Raw genomic sequence first — 22,916 nt, 5'->3', positions numbered from 1 at the left:
AAAGTTCATTTCTGCTTGATACGTGGCTAGTGAATTGTGTCCAGCCAGATGGTGGCAGGGGAATAAGGAGGAAGAGGACATGGCAGAGGAGAGAGAGAGAGAGAGACAGAGAGAGAGAGAGAGAGAGACTGATAACTTCTTTACCATACCATACACTGGAGCAGAAATAGCTAGAACTTTAAAGTAGGCTTAGAAATTTAAAGATGAATAATATCCAAGATATGCACATAAAGAAAAGGAACACAAAAGTTCAAAAAGTGTCTTTTTACTTTCACTTATATATTATTCAAAAGGTACTTTTAATTTTGTAATCCTTTTCTAATACCAAGTAAAGCTAAACAAATTTTAAGATGCATTCTTTAGTTGTTTTAAATTTTTTAGTTGTAGAAAGACACATGCCTTTATTTTATTTATTATTTTTTATGTGGTGCTGAAGATGAAACCCCATGCCTCACATGTGCCAGGCAAGTGCTCTACCACTGAGTAACAACCTCAGCACCTTTTCTTTAGTCTTGTATGTTCATGGGATTTAAACTAACTTAGACATGGCTCAATTTACAATTCAGGTGATGAGTTTATATTTGAAGTCAAAATAAATAGTTTGTTAGACTTGTGTTAAATTATAGAGTATGGGATTCTACTAAAATGATTTTGAAAGTTTAAATGACTGTTGACCATGGGTAGTCCCAAATATCTATATTGTGGATTAAAATATTAATAATATTTGGGAATTTTATCAAATTGTACCATGCTTGAGTTCATGATTTTTGTAATTACCAATAGTCAATGCCTTTGGGAAGATAATGTGAAAAAGGTTTATAAATAAAATTAGAAAGAAAAATTTTATGATAATTTCAAAATGGATAAGAGGACAAATCCACTGGGTAAAGTTAGAAGAGGTAGCCAACACTAAGAGAAAAATATAGTAAAAGGCATGAAATAGAGTCATAACCTGAATCAGTGCAAAAAGCTAGCAATATCAGAATTCTACAGGTAATATACATGTTTCAGTCTCTTCCTGCAGAAACTGAAGGAAGAGAAATAGGATAATATTTATCTAGTATTTTGGAAGACTGCAAGTCTATTCCATTATTATACGATAATATTTCAGCAAAGTTGGATTCTACAGTATTTTCATTTTATTTAATAAGGAATAAGAGAAAGAGCATTTCTTACCCCTATTTCACCTTCAATTTTGTTTCTCATCCATTATTCTTTTATGATCCTTAGAAAATAACTAAACTGAACTTACAGTCATTAACAAGGGGAATTTAATCATACTTCCTATTTAAATAATGCCATCACCTGTCACATTGTATAAAAATTACAGGTACTGGTACTATTATAAAAATGAACTCAGTATCAGTAAGAGACAGTCTTCAAAGGCAAGTCTTACTAGAGCACAAGAATTTCCAGTCTAGTTTCTGGGAAATGGCTATATGTGTTGAAATTTCTCCATAACAATAAATGCAAACATTTATTTTGTTTTTAATAGTCATTCTCAAGTCAAAATGTTGTCTATCGAAAAATAAAGAAAGGAAAAATGCTAACAATCAAAAAAATCCTATGTACTCTACTTCCTGAAGTATGTTAAAATAAAACTAGGAATCTAGCATTTTGGATGAAATAAAATAGATGAAATGACTTGCCTCACTTGATGTTTTAGACCAGAGGAGGGCTGGGAGGATATATGGATTAAGTAAAGAAATGCCAAAATTTAAATTACAATAAAGATTTTAGATGACTTTTAATAAGATGGATTAAAGTCAACAAGAAAGTAAGACCAGTAACCCAAAGCTTCCAGGAATGGAATATTTGTTAAATCATTAGTTTTCCTTCTTAATCAGGGAAGCAAAATTTAAAACATTATTTAAAAGTAGCTACCATTTAAGTGTAATTACATTTATAAATAGCAGAGTCTAGTTGTTTAATTTTTTAAAAACCATGTATTTATACTCAAGGCATTATTCTGGTGACAAAAGTCCTGTGGCACATAATATGGGTTTTCTACAGCATATCATAAATATATTAGTAAGGTGCTATTTTAAAGATCCTAGCAGGAATGAAAAAAATATCTGAGGAATTAATTAGCTTATCTCAGAGATACTTCTTTTATACACAAGTCATTCGTTTTTTATAAAGGTTGAAGTCTTCACAGGAAAAGTAATAATGAATTTTCAGATGTAGTGCAGACTCCTCTAGGTGGGCTGGATTTTCTGTCCTTATAGAGTTTCCCACTTTGGTCAAATTGGCCGCAATAAGTTCCTGGTACACAGTTACACCTCTAATAGCAGGTTTCCTCATTCCATCCTAGACATTTCATTCTATGATATCTTTCTGCCATGAAAGAGAGCGTATGTAATTAATCTAGAGGAGAGCCTCCAGCAATCCCAGTTCCCTCCTTCAGGGGTAAGATGGCCTCTTTACCATCTCTACACTATAGTCTACTCAATAGGCTCAAAAACCAAACAAAAGGATTGATTCATCATATCATTCATATCATTCATATCACAGAATATGAATAAGGTACAGTTTTATGTTGATTATGACAGTATTGTATGAAAGAAAGTGTTCCCAATAAATTTTATTTAATACAATTTTAAAGGTTAATATTTTTCAGCTAATTTTATTCAATAAATACTTGCCAAGAACCTATTGGTCATGCCTGTTTGGACTTCATTTGACAGTAAATTATCTATAATTAAAGTATCTTTTGGTTCCTAGATCCATACTTTTTTGTTTTTAATGCTTTAGCAATAGTCAGGTTCTAAACACTAAACAAAACAAATTTAGTTGCCACCTTTCAAAATACCACATTTCAATAGCATCTGTAAACTGATAAGATGAACACAATAAAAACATGAGCAGTGTAAATATTTTATACGAGAAATTTGCACTTCTATCTGAAAAATGTGAGTTTTCTTGATATTTTAGATGTGAACTTCTGATTATCATCATATGTTCAAATTCCTTTTGCTACACTTAGATAAGAGTTGTCTTTGCATCATCATGTAGATGGTAGATGAGAAGAGTAAACACAAATAATAGGGTAAGGTATGACACAGATCAATATGTTAAACATTAAATATTTTACTTAATTTATTCTCAAGACCTCTACTACTTGCTAAACTTTTATTCATTGTACATTTTCAAAATTATATTATACTTTTCTTTCAATTTGCTGACATCTTAAACTGTTATTTCCAAGTTTTATGAATTATACATCCACCAATGTATAATGGAGTAAAACAGTTTAGAAAACTGTCACCAAAACATGAGTTTTGCATTCAAATACAACAATAAGTTTTCTCATGACCATTAATCAGGGATTTTATGACATACATCAATTTTACTGTTTTGTTTATTTGCTTCATTTGTAGTAAAGATATTATATTATAAATATTAAAGTTCTGCATGGAGTAGCATATTTCCTGAAAAGACATATTAAAATGTCACTTTTTTCTATATACCTGAATTTCAGTACCTAATTTTTATGGTTTTTAATTTCTGATTCCAGCCTAGGTGAGTATTAATGTTTTTTTCTTCCCAGGAATTATTTATAATTTCAGGAATTCAATATAGCCTCTGCATAAGTTTTTTCAATAAAATTCATTTTTGCCTATTTTTCTTGTTCTGGAGCTAGTCATGACATGGCTACTTAAAGGGTGAGAGAGGGTTGTATCAGTATTCCCTCTTGATCTATTCGAGTAGTTCTGACAAGTTTCACATACTAATTTCTGTCATTGGTTTAATTAAGAGATATTAATTCTATCTGAATATAGATGCTAAATTAATAGAAATTTGAGATTCAGTTCTCTTTAAGATAATTTGAGCCTCTCTCTGTATTCATAGTTGTAGTGACATATATACCATCTACTCTGGTTAGAAATGGATTCTGGACAATAGATAAAATATCTAGGATTTAAAAAGTCTGTAAGACTCAATATTGTTATATATACTCCTCCAAATTATGGGGGGAACCATATACTCAGGATCACTATTTTTGAGTAGTTTGTGATAATGATGAGAGAAGAAAAAAAGAGGCAGGAAAGAAAGACAGAAAAGAGAAAGAAAGAATAGAGAAAGAGGAGGAAAGGAAAAGAGAGAAGAGAGGAAAAGAAAGATATCATTTTATCAGTTCATAGAAGGTAAAGGTTACCGCCATTATGCTATAATGTAAAGGTTATTGACAGCTCTGATAACTAATGAAGCAGATGAAATTGGCCTATTCTAAAATTTTCTGGTTTAGAGGCTATTACACTTTCTCAAAGATATCTTTTTAATCAATAATTTATTAGAAGAAATCATCAATATAGCAAAGTACATAAATCCAATAGATTAAAGGTAGCAAATATTAGTATGCAATTGATGATTTTAGGACTTGACAAAGTATATATTTGTCATAATTCAAAGATGATTACCTAAAAGTAAGAGATAACACACACGCACACACACACACAAATCCTCCACCAAAATTTTTCATATACCAAGGCTATAACTCATCTAAATTATGTCTCAATACCTCTAGATTATTGAAATTATTTTGACAGATATAAAATACAAAATCCTATTTGTGTTAGTGGCATTTTGTAATGACACAGTTTCAAGATACTCACTGAAACACATTTGGATAAAATGAGATGATATCTGAGACAAGCTTCAAATTGTTATGGAGAGAAGGATAAGAAGAGATAGAGTTGAGACATGTCACCCATGAATTTAAAACTGTTGAGCCTGAGTGATAAGTTTGTAGGTGTTCATGATACTCTTGTCTCTGTATTTGTAGATACTTAAACATTCCTATATCATTTTTGTTTCAAAATATAAATTCTGTAGGCCATATCTCAGACATACTGAATCATAATCCCCAGGGGTTGAAACTCAATTCTCAGGTCATATCCAAAACAAGGAAATAGAGTTTGAAGAAGGCTCAGATGCTTCAACATGCTTATTACATAAGTCTTACATTTCTTGTAAAGTGCTTATCAAACATATCCAGAATACAAGTCTTCTATCATTCTTCTACATAAAACACAATAACTCTTTAGGGCTTTCTTTGGGATATGTAAAATAATTTTCTCTATTAGGATGGTTTCCTGGAAAACAGACTCAGATTTGCCTAAAGGAAGCTTATAGGGGGAATAAATTCATACAGAAGCAAAGGAAGTAGGACTGGAGAGAGGAAGGAATTGAAAAGATACAGTGCAGAGAGACAAGCCAAACCACAAAAGATCGGAAAGGGTAACTTGCAGAATGTGCATCTATTGAGGCAAGATGACCAGGCCTTTCTATACTCTCCCAGCCCATTTGAGAATCCCAGAAATAGGTTACAAGATTAGAAGAGCTTCCCTAAGAAGACAGCGATTTTTCAGAGGGACTTGAATAATCTCTGTCAGCCAATTACACCCCAGGCACAGAGGGACAGAGTTATTTGGGAAAATGGGTTGCCTCAGTCCTGAAGAGGTTTACTCATGTGATACATTATAATATCCTTTTCTCAGAACTGATATACTTTCACTGGACTTTCTTTCTGGTACTTTTTTCCTTATATGCCCCTTTCACATTTTCACAGAACTGTTGCAGTGATATTTAAAGTGGTCACATTGTGGTTTTTGACTTTTTCAAAACTATCTGAATTAAATACTATTACTCTTTGTAATAAAATATAAAACTATTTTTTTAATTTCCTGTAAAATCAACACAGCATACTGCTTTTCCTGTATTTAACAACAGGAATATTTTTAGCTGTTCAGATAATGATAATAAAAATGAATTTTCAAAGATTTCACTCTTTTTAAATTTCAAGTTTTTAACACATGAAAAGAAATCCCTATTCATCCACGTCCTAGAAATGTGTTTTGGTCCCTTTACTTACAGATAATAAAATCAGGTTGATAACTTATGCTAGATCCTGAGATACTAGTCAACATACAGAGAAAATGTGCATATATAAAGCATGTATGAGACATTTCCCTTTTGTTACTATAGATTCTAAATTCCAACTGTACTGTATTCTAATGCTTATGACCCTTTAATATGAACATGTTGAATTCTTGATCCCCAAGTTTACAGTATTAGGAAGTATGGTCTCTAGGAGGTGATTGGGACATGATGGTGAAATATTCATGAATGTTAGTGCCTGTAACATATAAGAGGTCACCTTGCCCCTCCCAGCAATCTGTGGGTATGAAAGCAGGACTTACCTGAAGTGAGTCTTCTGATACTTCAATTGTAGACTTATCAATTTCTATCATTGTGAGAATTTTTTTTACTGTTTATAAGCCATCCAGCTTGCAGTATTTTTCATAGCAGCCTCAATATGCTGAGAAAACTCTGTTATATAGTAATCAGACAGTTTATATAACATATCTAACACATAGTAGGTGTGCTAGTAGTTGACTCTTCCTCTGATCTCAGGTCTCTTATACAGAATTTTACAACTCTCCTTCACAATGCTTTCCCCTCACTTTTAGAAGTTAAAATGAAGAGGAAAGAAAGAAAGTGGAGGAGAAAGAAAATCCAGAAGTGTTCCCTGCTTACTTTTTTAGCTCAATTCAATCTGGGAGTAATAAAAAGAAGGTTTATTCAATAATGTGTTATTTCTATATATTTAAAGCTAGCTTCTTCCATTGCTAGCTTTAAGCTCTAAGAATTGGAACAGTCCTTGACTCAAAGTGGCTCCCACCATCCAGCAGATAGAGGAGCATAGTACAATGCTAGTACCAGAGAACTACTGAGAAGGTAAGATTACTGTCATCATTCCAGGCTGGATCTCTTTGTATATTATTTTCCCAAAGAAAAATGCATTTATATTTCTAAAGAATGAAAAAACATGTAAAACAGATGTTTATATGTTTTGAGGGGATTTCCCTAATTAATATCATTTCCAAGAAAATCTGTTCCATATGCCAAACAACTAATTAATGGACAATTTTTGGAGCACAATTATTTTGAAAGTCGGTGATGGTCTTTCCTCTTTTGTATTCCATATGCACACATACCTAAATTGCTCTGCAGATTTCAATACATGGAAATATATAGCTGTTTTACAATGGCAATAATTAGAACTCAACCTAGAGTAACACAACTCAAGGTCATATTACACATGCTTCATAGGTGAGATATTTTGAAATGTATACAAGAAAGCATATTTTTTATAGCCAAATGTGAGTTACCAATCTGGTATGTACTGTCCTTAAACATTGTGTAGCATAAAAGTGCTTCTGAACATAGAAAATATTTATAACCTAAGTATATACGATTCAATCAGTTCCTTATTTGTGACACTTTTTATGAAAGCAAACAGACTGAGAAATGAGCACTCTGAGTAGATTGTAGTGTTTTAAATAACTCTTGAACCCAGTGCATACATGCCATGTTGATAAATGTAAAGTCTTTTATAGGACCCTCAAATCACGTTAAGGAGACACTTCCTGGCAGAGATATACCTAAATCATTTACATTTTCTCCTTTTCCTCTTGTATGAAAATGTCACCTTAAGAGTAATATTTTTAGGAATAAGTGTTTTTTTCATTTCATATGTCTTCAGATAAATTGTCTGCCAAGGGTTTAATGATTGGGAATTTAAAGTTCCTTGGGTGTTTATTACAACTTTGACATTATCCATATAAATATTTATAGTACCTATAGTAATTATTCTTTGATTATCTTGACATGGCAGATTTTCTCAATTTCATTAGGATGAAAATAGCTGTCTTGCATATTGTTTATTGCCCTATATCATTGTTTCATCTTAAATAATCAACTTACCATGAACTCACCTCAAGCTTGAGGAAATCTCAATGAAATGACAACAGGGCTCATTTAAATTTTATTCACCTTTAAAAACTAATAAAACATTTCAATTATTCTATATGACTTTTTTTCATTATTTTTTAAAGAAGGTTAGGAGGGGTTGTCAGGAAAATGAGGACGTGATATTGTATTCTGAACCCCAGATTTGATTGTTGAGAATAAATCAACCATCAGAAGGACTCAGAAGAGTTTTACAGTAGAATGAACAGGAAAGGCTTTGATGGTGAGCAAACTTGGAAGGTCCTTAAAAAAAGGGTAAAAGTTAAAGCATAAAAGCACCAGATGTACAAGAATTAAATCATGTGTATCATGGTAAGTCATATTCAGGTGTTGGGACTTTATTCTTAACATAATTGGAAACTACTGGAGTATTTTAACCAGGAAGAGTAACTTGAACTGATTTATGCTTTTAAACTATCACTCTGTCTGCTGTGTGAAAAATGGGCTATGAAAAGGAAAAGTAGAATACAGAACAAGAGGTGCCAGTGGCTTCTATATAATATTCCCTCTAAAGATTTTAAAGGCATCACGAACTTCCATAACTGAAAGTAAACAAGTCAGTTGCTTCATCCATTTTCTATTTGTTTCCCATATTCCTGAATTTTTTTGAGAATATATTAGTAAACAAAGTGCAAAGCAGAAGGATCACTAGGCTGACTGCAAATCAAATTTAGAACTATCATAGAAGAGAAATAAAATACTTTCAAAAATAAAGCTTACCAGCAAGCCAACTCTAGATATTATGGTTTCTAAAAGATGAGGCTGTACATGAAATAATCTTGCAAGCTGTACTTATCACTTTCTCTAGTATTATTTCTGTAATTGTTTTTCTGATTATCCCTCTGTGTTCAAAACCATCTTTTGGCCACACAAAAGCATCAACCTAGTTAAAACTATTTAAATGAATTATTATGTCCTTCATTATTCATTTTAATCAAGAACTAAGCAAAGGCATATGTAACTTAAGTTTGATTTTGCTAACAAGAAATATCAGTTAAAATATATATCTGCTATCAAAGATTAAATTTTATATAGATTTTTTACACAGTGGGATGCTTTTTTTCAAGTAACACTTTACACTGAATCACAAAATATAAAATAGGAAAATAAATTAAGATGCATTCATAAAAGTCCTAGTATGCAGCTAGTCTAAAATATAAGATATATGCATTGAGAAGGAAAATTTACACTATTTCAAATGAATACATCCTTTTTGAGCATCCTATATCTGAAGCATTGTTCTAAGATATTGTGATAAAACAACAAATGACACAGGCAAATTTCCTGTTTGTGGTGTTTATATTCATGAGTAGGTAGATATGCATTAATCAATTAACGAAATGAATGTGCAAGAAATTCCCACACAGCCAAGTAACATGCAGAAAACAAAACTAACTCATGTATTACCTAATTACCAGGAAAAGCTGGCAACTATTGACTGTAGGACCACAGGGAAGTCCTCTATAAGGAGGTGACATTTTAGTTGAAACATAAGCACTTGATGGGGCCAGAAAGAGGAAAATAACAAAATGGAATATTCCAGAATAAAAGCATCCAAGGACATACATCTTCAGTTAAAACATTATTGCATATTAAAGGACAGAAAGAAGGCCAGGGAGTAGGTAGGGGAGGGGAGGGGAAAGGGATAAGGGTAGTAATACAGGGCTGTGTTGGACCTTATTGATTCTGGTAAAGGTAGATACTTAAATATGGTTATTAAATAAAACATGACAATAATGTTGGACCAGGAAGTGACATGATCCGATATCTATGGTGTAACACTATTTCTGACTCCATTTCAGGAAGACCTGTTAGACAGCTATAGCAGGACTAAAGAATTTGTGATACTTGATTAGATATTTGCCTTAGATGTTTGAGTTTTCAGTTGCTCATCATTCATTTCCCATTAACAGTATCTCTGATTTTTAGAAAACTACCTTTTCCCAGAAAAGGACAGGGGGAGAATTTGTATAAAGAAATTGATTCATGTGATCGTAGGGTCTAGCTAGTCCAAATAGGCTGGCACCCTGGGGACCTAGAGAAGAACTGATGTCCCAGTTGAAGTCCTCAGGTGATCTTCTGGCAGAACACCCTCTCTTTGGACAAGGTCAGGCTCTTCACCTGATTTGATGGGGTCCACTCACATTAGAGAGTGTAACCTGCTATAATCAGATTCCACCAATTTCAATGTTAATCTCATCTAAAAATATGTTCATAGCACCATTCACAAGTAGTTGACCAAACACCCAGGTATTTTGTTCTAATCATATTAATGTATAGTCAACACTGATTCCATCTCCTCTAGTCAAAGAGTGAGCATGTGATTCAAAATAGGAATCAGATGCTCTTTTCTTCAATTCATATTTCTATCCAAAGACAAAAAAGATACATCCCCTTGGTTACATACAGATCCCATGATCTTCCTCCAGTACCCAAAAGAACACAGTTGTGGCTTGTGCTTTCCAATCTTAACCTCCAAAACTCTTTAAAGTAGTCAGTAGTAAATTCTGACACTACAGTGAACTTCTAATACTTCATTTTTACATAAGCCAGAGTTATTTGTTTTATTTAAAAATTTAAAAATAAAATTTTAAAAAATGTAACTATTTCAGGCATGCTTCAGATATTTCAAAAGGCATGTATCAAATTAATAATGGTTATCCAGCAGACTGGGCTTTAAAGATTAAATGTTTCCAATTTTAATATGTATAATTTAAAAAAATATATATTTTTTATAATACACAATTAGTACCCAGTCCTTTCAAAATTCAAGTAAATCATGAAAAACTTTCTAGGTTCATAGATGAGGAATACAGCAGAATTTCAATGTTGGTAGTAGAAGTCCTACCTCTACCTGCAGCAGAAGCCCTGAGGCAACTGCAATACGGGGCTCTCTGTGGGACAATTTGCAAAACTAAACAAAATCAATTTTATACTTATTTTTAAAAGAATAAAGGATATTTATCATGCTTTCCAGACAACATTTAAAATGTGATTCATTGATATTTTTGGCTCACAATATTATCTTGTGTCATTTTCTATCAAATGTTGCCTATCTTCAAAATGATAACATAGTGCATAGTTAATTCAGCACAAGCAGTGCCAAATTAGTTTGTTTACAAATATTAATACTGTTCTTCTCTATAAAGGAATTGCATTCTTTGAAAAGGCCAAAATCATGCTGAACCAATAAGGAATAATACAGCCAGAAAAAAAAACAACCGGTATTATTATCGGGTGAGTTCAATACTCTCCCAGGGAGGAAGAGGTTAGGCTATAATGCCCACTGTTTCAAAAGTATTCAAAGCCAAATTGGTAAGAAAATAGTTTATACCCAAAGCTAGCTATGAGGGAAGGTAGAAGAAATCTTTTGTTTCAAATGTTCCATCTTTGAAATCCCTGAAGGTGAGTAGAACTTGTAAAGAAGAGGCAAGGCAGAAGAGGTGAGGCAGAGAAGTGAGACAAGAGGCAGAAAATACACACACACAAATTCAGTCATCCTTGCTAGACAGGCCTGGGCAGCGTTCATTCTTGCTCTCTGGTTTCTTGGCATCCCTCTGACATGCCACGGAGGCAGCCCCTTGCTTACTCTCAGCTTGAGATAGTTGTTCCCACCTCAGGGCAGGGGCAATTCAGTCTGTTTCAGCACCAAAACACACACACACACACAAACACACACACAAACTCAGTTTTGAAACTGTAATTTCAATTAAGTATCATAGATACTTTGAAAGTAAATTTGAATTAGGTACACCTTCTCATAAGTCACAATAAACACCCAACAAGATGATGATGATACTTGTACATCAACAACAATAACAACTAGTACTATTGAACTCTCAGTACTTGCTAGGAAGTAGTTACATTACAAAAACCTTTTATAGTACTCATGGAAAGTGTATATATTCAGAGCATTGATCAATATTCCCAAGGACACACATAATTTCAAATAAGACCGAGTTCTTACAAATTATCATATGTTTTGATAGAAAATGCCTCCCAAACTCTTTAAAGTAGTCAGTAGTAAATTCTGACACTACAGTGAACTTCTAATACTTCACATAAATATTTTGTAAAATATTTTCACATAATTTGATAAGTCATCAGAAAGTTTTAGGATATAAGGTTAAGAAAAAATTAAAACATTATCACAATTTAATTGACTTATCTTTCCCATTATGTGTGTTTCATAGAAAAACAGTCCAAATGTTCATGTAAAATAATACTTTGAGCTACACTTCAAGGGAAAAAAAAGTAAACTGATTTTGCTATTCAGGAGAGTAGTTACTTTGTTTCTTCAACTGATCTTAAAAAACTGAATTTTTCCTATTGTTTATCATGCCTTAACCATGCATGAAAGTTGCAAATATCTTCACAGTATTTAAAAATGGAGATAGGATATAGTTGAATTGTTCAAATATATTTTGACAAATGATGAAAAGAACAAAAGATTCTTTGCTCTCATATAATTTCATGAACACCACTGTCAGAATTACAATGCAGTTTGACACTCCAGACAATACATGCTGAACTCTAGTTCTTTTTTGTTGTTGCTGCAACTGTTTAGCTATTGTTTCCCCAACTTGAATCTGAAGTTTCTTTGATCAATTGTTTCTGACTAATGTGTATTTGTGATTGCTGGGGCAAAGAAAAAATTACGGCCATGCCATATGTTGATTGTAGATGTTATTATTTATCATTTGTCCCTTCCATGTATTTTAGCAAACAATCCTTTTATTAAAAGAAGGCTGTGGGTGTTTGGGGAGCTGCCAATTTTATCTTTCTTAATTTTATCCTTCTTCACTTATGACTTCACTGATCCCAAAGGAGCTCCACAGGAAACATTTTGAAAATAACGGACCAAAAGACTGAGAATTTAACATTTGGAATATTGTTGAAAAGAAAAGCAGACATTATGAACAATGTTCCAGGACAACAATGATGAACTAACTATCTATGGAAACAGTGAAATATACTTCCTACATAATACTACCTGTTAGACCCTCGACTAGACAATGACCAGGTGTTTGCTATCATATTCTGAGTTGAAAACACTTAAAATAATTGCATGTATAAGTATATACATACTCTTTGAAAATTCCTGTTTATGACGAATGCCCTCTTATTTCAAGTGAAAAGACAAGAGAGATGGGTATATATAGTTATGTTCACTGTTTTGGTATACAATATGTATTTGTTATAATTTAATTGAATTTATTCATTTTAAAATTTAATGAACATCTACTATGTGAAGTCAGTGGGGTTTCAATATAGAGCAAATAGGAACTTAAATTACTTAGTGAAATAGAAATTTATTCTAGTGAAAGAGAAACAGGTAAATGACTGATACACTGAAGACTTCAACATTTGTCATAGGAATATGTGGGTTGCATGGAAAAAAAAAAACTCTTAATTTCGAGGACCTATCAATTTAGGTTAATCCAAAGGAATCCTGAAGAATAAATATTGAAACAATGTAGAGAGAAAGACAGGTAATTCTCAGAAGTTCAGGGTTATATGAAAATTATTCTGACTAGATAAGTTACACCATGTAAGTTAGAAGAGATGAAACTGGAAAAAGACAGACACAATGTTACTTTGAATGAGATGCTACACGTTTGGGGATTTATTCAATACAAAATAGAAAATATCAAAGTTTTTTAAAAATTTTAAACAGCAAAATATCAGACCAGAACTGTAGCTCATAAACATTAACTTGCTTTGTGAGGGTGGTCAGTGGAGTGAGACTGGAGGCTGGTAATTGAGAATGTGTCTTTAAATGGGCATTTTGGCATTGGAAATAGAAAAGTTTCAAACATATTTGAGTAACATTGAAAACATAATGCAGAGATTGTCTCTGAGCATTTATTGAGATTGAAATTGGGGTTATTAAATTCTCCATTCAAATCAACATTGGCCTATAGGTGGGTAACATGTCACTGCGTATATTGGAATTAGTTAGAAATGATAAAAAGGAATCTCTGTGAAAATCAGGAAAAAAATGTCCAGAAAAAGTAAGAAATGTAATTGTGGAACTTAGGAGATATTTCAAGTCAGACAACATTCCTACAGCCTATGAATAATCATTCTTATTTGAGGAAAAATGATTCATTAATGTAGGTTTGCTCAATTCAATCTTAGTAAACCCATACTGGGTGGGGGTGGGGGAGATTCCACAAGAGGGAAGTTTGGAAAAATCCCTAAAATTTAAGAATAAAACGGGACAAAAGCAAGCAGGAAGATTCAGTTAAAAAAATAAAAGTAAACTCAAATAAACTCAGGGTCACTGGGAGAAGAAGAAAAAATAAAAATCAAGTAACATAAAAACCAAGAGAGGGGATTTTCCAGATAGTAACACATTTAATTAGCATATAAGCCAAGATGAAATTATAAATGCTGTAGGTCACTGCAGTTGTCACCACTCTTCTAATAACTGAGACAGCTTCCCTGGAGGGACAAAGCACCATAAATAAAGCAGAAGAACCATCTTTGACAGAGATATGAAAATTAGACCTCTTTATGACTCTAGTGGAGGTATTTGTGCCTAGAGATTATTGGGATCCAATTCAAGGCTTTAAACAGAGGAAGGGAAAAAGATGTCTATGTCTGGTGGGCAACTAATATTTAAATGGTGAAAAATACAATGTGTAATAATTCACATAAACAGTAAACAACTAATAAGCCAATATGTCATTGTGTGTGTTCATTCATTCATTCATCTATTTATGTCTTGGTAGTGGGGATTGAACCCAGGTATGAGCCACATTCCCAGCAATGTGCTGCTTTTTAAATTTTGAGAGAGAGCTCACTAAGTTGCTTAGGCCTTTGCTCAGTTTCTGAGGCTAGCTTTCAACTTGCAATCCTCTTGCCTCAGTCTCTTGAGTTTTTGCGATTACTGGCATATACCACCCTGCCCAGCTTCAATGGTGTTTCTATTCAGGGATAAATTATGCAGCAAAAACCAAAAAAACAAAAAACAGCCAACCAACAAACACGCAAATTTATACTACCATTCAATTCCAAAGAAGTGTGTAAGTATTTACCATGTCTTGTTTTTGCTTCTTTAGAAAACACAGAAAATAGAGCCATGAATTCTGCACTCTACATTCTACAGCTTATTTATTTATTTATTTATTCTAATAAAACCTAAATTTTATAGACATATAAACAAATTTAAAAGAGTCAGAAATTAGAATAAATTACATAATAATATTTTTGGCAAGATTGTATTTTATTCTTATTGGGCAATAAGAATCTCTGTGTTAGCAATTCTAAATAGGCTACTAAATTAGCACAGAGTTTAGCATATGTTGGGGTCCAGTAGATATTTATCAAATTAACAATAAATAACCAGAAGGGAACTACCCATTTTTTAGTACCTTTGGGATACCAGATTTCTATATTGATATTCTTAGTAAATTATTAACCTAAGTGTCTATGAAGACATTACTTTTCACTGGAGGCACTTTTCTGTAGTAGAAAAAAATGTAATCCATATTTATAAAACAAGTTTATCTTTGAACATGTTTATAAAATTATAATATAAAACAGATATTTTGCTTTCATTATATCCTAGTTCATGAATTAAACACTAAACTAGACTATATTTTCAAAGGTGTTTTTCTAAGCTGATGAATTCTACATGTATTATAGTGGGATTAAGAATACCACTGAGGTAATTGGTGGAAATTTTCACATCAACATAGAAGGTGAGCAGGTGTCAAAGCTTTCAAAATTTGAAGAATTAGTTCGAGAAAGGATCAGCAAGTATGTAATTAGAGTCAACATGTCCTGTTTAGCTGACGTAAATGGTTAGTTTTCTCACTTTGAATAGCAAGATCTTACTTACTGAAATATCCTTAAATTTAATCAGCCCACATAAAGGCAAATAGAAAAGAAGAAAATTAAAAAAAATATTGAAAATATACTACAAACACAGCAATCTGAATGTGAAATTCAAAAACTAAGTTCAGTTTGTACCTTTACTGATTCATAATGGATTCAAAACAAAGATCTAGAGGAGTCCATGACAACCTGATGGCAGCACTAGAGCTGTTTTCATCTTTCAAAGATTGCCACAATAAAATTTCCTTCTCATATGTACTTATTGTTACATAACCTGGATGCTCCTTCCATAGAGAAAAGGAATGTTTCTACCCCTTGAGCCTGGCAGAGGTTTGACTATAGCAGAAGTGACACTGCAAATTCCAAAGCTAGTTTGTAAGAAGTTCTACCTATTTGTCTTGGGAAGCTTGTTTTCTGAACCCACTATCTCACTGTGTTAGCAAGCCACACAAACAACCTCTAAGAGGCTCGTGCCACAGACCTCACTGGGCCCAAGTAGCCAGAATCAGCTCCTTAACCATGATAAGAGGTCATCAAGTCTCCAAAATACTTGTCAGCATCCTGAAAGTGGTGCCCACCTCTCAGTTAGGGGGGCTATGATGGAGCAAAGATATTCCTTCAACTCCTGCCCTAACTTGCAGCTTTATGAAAACATTAAATGATTATATTTTGAAGCATTAAGGTCTGGTTGATAACTATGCTGCAACTGATAATCACAGTTATGTGTCTAGTTTAACAAGTAAACACACTGTTTTTTCCTATATGGCAATAAAAAATACTCCTTAATGCATAAATCTTCACCATATCTATTTAAATGTGTAAAGCTAAAATTTTCTTTGTAAAATTCAAATTCTTTTTGTTTCACCGGATGTTAAGGAAAGACTTACTCTGTTAAAAATGATGATGAAGTATGAAAATTGATCATTCCGGAATTTAGGATGACACTGAATTCAAAAAACATGATTTTAAAGGCTAATCAGGATACTTGTTTGTGAAACTGTTTATTGATAGTGGCTTGAAAACCTCTTTTTCAGGGTAGGGGTGTACCAGGGATTGAACTCAGGAACACTCAAACACTGATCCACATCTCCAGCCCTATTTTGTATTTTATTTAGAGACAGGGTCTCAATGAGTTGCTTAGAGCTTCCCTGTTGCTGAGTCTGGCTTTGAACTCATGATTTTCCTGCCTCAGCCTCCCGAGATGCTGGAATTAAAGGTATGCACCACCATGCCCATGGAAACCTCTTTTTTTAATCCACATAAGTTCACCATGTCCAGGATCCTTTATGCTTCTAGTTTAAACACTATTTTCCAAGATATTCAGGGCATAAGATATTTCTTCTTCTTCTTCTTCTTCTTCTTCTTCTTCTTTTAGTTGTAGATTGTCATAATGTCTTTATTTTTATTTTATTTTATTTTATTTTTTGTGGTACTGATATCGAACCCAGGGCCTCACACGTGTGAGGCAAGCATTCTACAACTGAGCTACAACCCCAGCCCCAGAAGGAATTTCTTTACTGGGCACCATCATCACTTTGATGTTAGAAATGTTAATTCTTGCTATTGGAATGGCTTCGTCAACTAAAGACTGAATAGTTTTTGTCATTGACTAGTTATTTGTCAATTGAAGTAATATTTATTATTGGCTAGCTCTTCCTTGGGTACTGATACACAATATGAATATTAAAGTGCAACAATAGAGAGGATAAATTAAAGGCATTTAGTGTCCACTCTACAAAAGGAAGCTCCCACATAACTCAGCTGCAATGTGGGGAAAAGGGTACACTTGTACATTGCTGGTGGGATTGCAAATTGGTGCAGCCAATTTGGAAAGCAGTATGGAGATTTCTTGGAAAGCTGGGAATGGAGCCACCATTTGACCCAGCTATTCCCCTTCTCGGTCTATTCCCTAAAGACCTAAAAAGAGCATGCTACAGGGACACTGCTACATCGATGTTCATAGCACCACAATTCACAATAGCTAGACTGTGGAACCAACCTAGATGCCCTTCAATGGATGAATGGATAAAAAAAATGTGGCATTTATACACAATGGAGTATTACTCTGCATTAAAAAATGACAAAATCATAGAATTTACAGGGAAATGGATGGCATTAGAGCAGATTATGCTAAGTGAAGCTAGCCAATCCCTAAAAAACAAATGCCAAATGTCTTCTTTGATATAAGGAGAGTAACTAAGAACAGAGTAGGGTCGAAGAGCATGAGAAGAAGATTAACATTAAACAGGGATGAGAGGTGGGAGGGAAAGGGAGAGAGAAGGGAAAGTGCATGGAAATGGAAGGAGACCCTCAGAGTTATACAAAAGTACATACAAGAGGAAGTGAGGGGAAGGGGAAAAATAATATAAGGGGGACAAACGAATGTCAGTAGAGGGGGCAGAGAGAGAAGAGGGGAGGGGAGGGGAGGGGAGGGGAGGGGAGGGGGGATAGTAGAGGATAGGAAAGGCAGCAGAATACAACAGACACTAGTATGGCAATATGTAAATCAATGGATGTGTAACTGATGTGATTCTGCAATCTGTATATGGGGTAAAAATGGGAGCTCATAACCCACTTGAATCAAATTGTGAAATATGATATATCAAGAACTATGTAATGTTTTGAACAGCCAACAATAAAAAATTAAAAACAAAAAAAGAATCAGAATAAGTCTATTATCTAGTTTAGAGACAGGACTCAAATGTATATTAATTTTATTTAGTCTTCTCAAATCTGATTTAAATTATATATTATTTGTATATGCATACATACTGTATATATGTCCAATATACATATTATATTGGACATATATACAGTATGTCCAATATACATATTATATGTATATTGGACATATAATGTATGTTGGACATATATACAGTATATATGCATATATTTAGTTATTAGCCATATGATCATGGGAAGTTACATAAACTCTACTTTCAAGAACTCATCTTTAAAATGAACTTAATGGTGGGCAAATCTGCAAAAGATCCTAGTATATATTCAACTAGTTAATATTTGTGCAGAGTTTAGCACATTTAATGTCAAACTCAATATCTGTATCACTGTTATTCATTATTATCATTTATATTATTATCTCAAATCCCATAAGGATGAGAAAATGCTCTGTCAGTAATCTGGAATAGAGAGGAAAGAAAGCTCCATGACACTTTATAAAATTAATTCAGTATATTCCATTTCTCATGCAGCAACATCAATCCTTCTTTGCTTTCTTCAGTGCACTAAGTACTGTTAAGCAGTCATCTGACTGATTCACTGAATTTAATTATTGTGATTATACTACATCCTCTTTCTTGGGGTCTCACTGGTACACTAGCTACATTAATTACCTCAGAAACATAAATTAATACTAAAATATATTTTTTACCATTTCCATTAAGGCACACAAAATTTAACATTTATTATCCTTAATAATTGTTTTCTTACTTAGATTCAACAAAATAAATCACGATGTATAAATTTAGGTAATATGCATGCATTTGTTCAGACAAGTTCTGATTAGCATTTTTGTCTTCAAAATTGCTTCAGCTAGCTGAAATTTTTGCCTTACATTGTGATGATGTTTTCTCCAAGTTTTTAAATTTTTGTCAAGTCAACTTCACCAGTGATCACTTATGCTATGAGTCAAGCCTACAGATATAACATGGGACAAGGACTTGTGAATTGAATAAAGTGCTATAATGTTTATTGTACATTTCTCCTGTTCTATTCTTCAAAATCTCAAATACAAAGAGGATACCAAAAACTTCAGCTTTTTTAAATGTTGAGAAAAAAATTCCCGATGTAAATTTTCACATTGGGAATTATGTTGCAAAGCCACAGAGCTGAATATTTCCCACTACAGTAGCAAAAGCATTAGTCAAATAGTTGATTGCCAGGAATTTCAATTTTCTGAAACAGAATAAGAATATATATATATATATATATATATATATATATATATATATACATATATGCATATAATATATATACATATATATTCCAACTTTAGAGCAGAATTGCTATTCTAGTCTCAACATGGTATCTGTTTGTCTTATAATTCATTTTTTTCTCATATATGTACATTTATCATCTGTGGTCTGAATTCCAAATTGACTGAAATTCATAGCTCCCTTAGCATTTTTTTAAATTCAGAATTGAGTGCAGAAAATATGCATTCAGAATTTACTTTTTTGCTTTCTTAAATTATATCTTTAAGTGGTAGATACTTGCATTCAGAATTTCTCATCTCTTACTTGAAATGCTCAAGCATAATCTCCAACAACATTTCTGAACTCTTATAAGCTAGAAGGGCCTCCTGTTGGCCTGTGTCCTCTGATTTAGGACTGCACATTTAAATGTGAATTTAAGGATATGCTGGAGTTGCTTCTTGGAATTTCCCAGAATATGTTGGCAACTGAGCTCTGCTGTGATTTATGCACAGAAAAAATAAAACTATCAATGTCAGAGGGCTTGCTGCGCCATGATATAGTTTCTACCTTGTAAATGGTGTAATTATGCATTGTGACAAAAATTTACCCATACTGTCTGAAAATAGTTTTAGACATAAATATTTTAAATATTTGTCTATTTTGCTAATATCAATCAATATGTGTGAAAAATGTTTCAGTAGCATCCCACTGCATTTAGAGAGATGCAAATGAAGGGAAATGAGTAAGAGTTTGTTTACCGGAGTTCTCAGTTCAGGTATGGCAGCTTGATAGGTGAGTGGTCGGCAATCTCGAGTGTTTGGCACAAGGACACAAGGAAGAAACATGGGACCTAAGTCATCTCCATCCAGGATATCCACAGTGAGTGTGGTGGTAGTGGTCCGCCTTTCATTCAGATTTTGTGCACGGTCCTGTGAGAGGGAAAATAAACAACTGAATAGCTTAAAAATATTGGGAATAATGTGACTTGTTAAATTTCCTTTTCCTTTTGCTTATATGATTGATAAGCAACTTGTTTAAACCAACAGTTTGAAGTGGTGAAGTTGAGATGTAAACTGAAATCCAGTTATCTTCAAATCAACTTTCTCCAAAAGCTTACTATAGTAGCTAAACTTTCATAGGTCCGGCCTTTTCACAGCATTAGGAGGGTAATAATATAATATTGTGATGAGTTCATTGTGTCCTTGGGAATTTGCTTCATTGAGTCCCTTTTGAAAATAAAAAGAAATCTCATTTACAGCTTTATAATTTACTGGGAAAGCTGATCTGGAAATGAAAGGAAACTTTCCATTATCCAAGTTGAATAAGAAGGAAGAAGGAAGGATGTAATCATCAGGATCCATAGGTGTGGAGTGTGGTTACTTTTAAATACTTTAAAGAATTTTGAAGCAGTTTTAGATTTAGGAAAATATTGATAAGATAGTATAAAGAGTTCCCATGATGTGCAAGCTGGCTCATGTCTGTAATCTCAGCAACTCAGCAATTTGGGAGGCTGAGGCAGTAGTTCAAAGCCAGCCTCAGCAATGGCAAGGTGCTAAGCAACTCAGTGAGAACCTGTCTCCATATAAAATACAAAATAGATCTGGAGATGTTGCTCAGTGAGTAGTTAAGTGCCCCTGAGTTCAATCCCTGGTACCAACACACACACACACACACACACACACACACACACACACGAGTTCCCATGTACTGCAAGCCCAGTTTTCCCTATTCTTAATACTTTGCATTAATATGGTACATATGTAACAATCAAAGAGACTATAGTGATACTGACCAAAATAACCTGAGAGTTTCCCTCAAGCAGGCCAAACTTCATAAGGACTTCTTCCTTTCTCTAGGCCCCTTATCTCCAACCACCCAAGTCCTGACAGAATCTACATAAGCCTTGGGCTCCTTTCTCCCTCTCCTTAGAGTATTCACCTTGGATACCTTATGATTGTAAATTTCTTTGCTCCTTTGAGATTAAAAAAAAAAAAACTTTTATAAACTTCTTGTCAGTTTTACAACCCAGACCTGTCTTTTTCAATGACCTGGGAGTCTTCCCTTTGGAATGTAATAGTCAAGAAAGATAGGGCTCCTTCCTACTGAGTCTCTGTGGGAAGTTGGGTGCCTAACTTTGAAGGAGGCTTGCTCCAAGTTCCAAAACTTATGCCCTGCCATAAACATAAGAGAATTTACTTTTCCTTTGAAAAGGCCAAGTAGTAAATATTGATGAACTATGGTTCTCTACCTTCTCTCGCATCCTCTAACAAAAACTCAATTCGGCTCCTAATTACTCACCAGCCCTTCCTCTGGTTGCTCTTTCTTATCAAGATAGCCCAGAACAGAGTATCCCTTACCTATTTAATTTGTCCAGTGCAATTTTTCTTTGATCATACATTGTTAATAACTGACATGTGATTTTTTTTAGTGTCTATTAATTGTTTCTGCTCCAATATTCCAACTAGGATAACTTTTACATTTAGTCATAATGTCTCTTTAGGTTCCTTTTGGCATTGAGAATTTCTCAGACTTCTTATTTTTTAACAATTTTGATTATGTTTGGGAAGTACATAGAGGCAGTGGTGGTATAATATTGAGGATGTATCAAATGCTACTGAATTGTTCACTTCAATTGGTTAATGTATCTTATGTTAATTTACCTCAATTAAGTTTCAAAAGTTGATTAGACTGACTTATTTTACATTGCTTCAAAATCATCTTTCTATGTGACAGTTATCAGATATTAATATAAGCCTACTTTCTTAACTTTAGAAATACTACATTCCAGTCATCTTTCTCAACATGGTTGATCCAGAAGAGTTTTAGAGAAGTGATTGAAGGCAAATCAGAGAAAGCAAAAATCTCTATTGGAGGAATTTTACAAGTGCTATCATACTGGAAAGTAGTAACCTTCTGATTCTAGTATTCTTTTATGTTTTTATTTTATTTTTATTTATTTATTTTTAGTTGTAGATGGACAGAATGCCTTTACTTTATTTATTTTTATGTGGTGCTGAGGATTGAACCCAGTGCCTCATGCATGCTAGGCAAGTGCTCTACCACTGAGCTACAGTCACAGCCTTCTTTTATGTTTTGATCAATTATAAGATGGATTATGATCAAATCACAGCAAAAATAAATGTTTACATTTTCAAAATGTTTAGATGCATTCAAACCACAGGGTTGATAAAATGATTGTTTTAAAAACAAGTCATTTGAGATTCAACAGAAAAAATCCTCTGAGCTTTATCTTGGGGAGCAATAGTGCCATGAATCCCCTCTCCCTGGGTTCCTATGGTCATAAAGAAAAATAGAGAGAAGATA

The 22,916-nt window shown here is 33.4% G+C and overlaps 1 protein-coding gene across 3 annotated transcripts in view; it reads right to left on the bottom strand.

The window, feature by feature from the left end:
* Pcdh15 (protocadherin related 15) overlaps window positions 1–22,916 on the bottom strand; it is a 1,685,700-nt gene that overhangs the window by 423,865 nt on the left and 1,238,919 nt on the right. For all 3 annotated transcript variants that reach the window (XM_058578029.1, XM_058578030.1, XM_058578028.1), the window contains one exon: window positions 20,351–20,521. In XM_058578029.1, the coding sequence (XP_058434012.1) occupies window positions 20,351–20,521 (171 nt within the window). The remainder of the gene's footprint in view (window positions 1–20,350; window positions 20,522–22,916) is intronic.

The sequence above is a fragment of the Marmota monax genome, unplaced genomic scaffold, assembly GCF_021218885.2.
Source record: "Marmota monax isolate L192 unplaced genomic scaffold, Marmota_monax_Labrador192_F-V1.1 WCK01_AAM20220418_F8-fsc00019, whole genome shotgun sequence".
In the NCBI taxonomy this organism is placed as follows: domain Eukaryota; kingdom Metazoa; phylum Chordata; class Mammalia; order Rodentia; family Sciuridae; genus Marmota; species Marmota monax.
The sequence above is the reverse complement of the archived record's forward strand: the minus strand, read 5'-3'. Positions and strand labels throughout refer to the sequence as shown.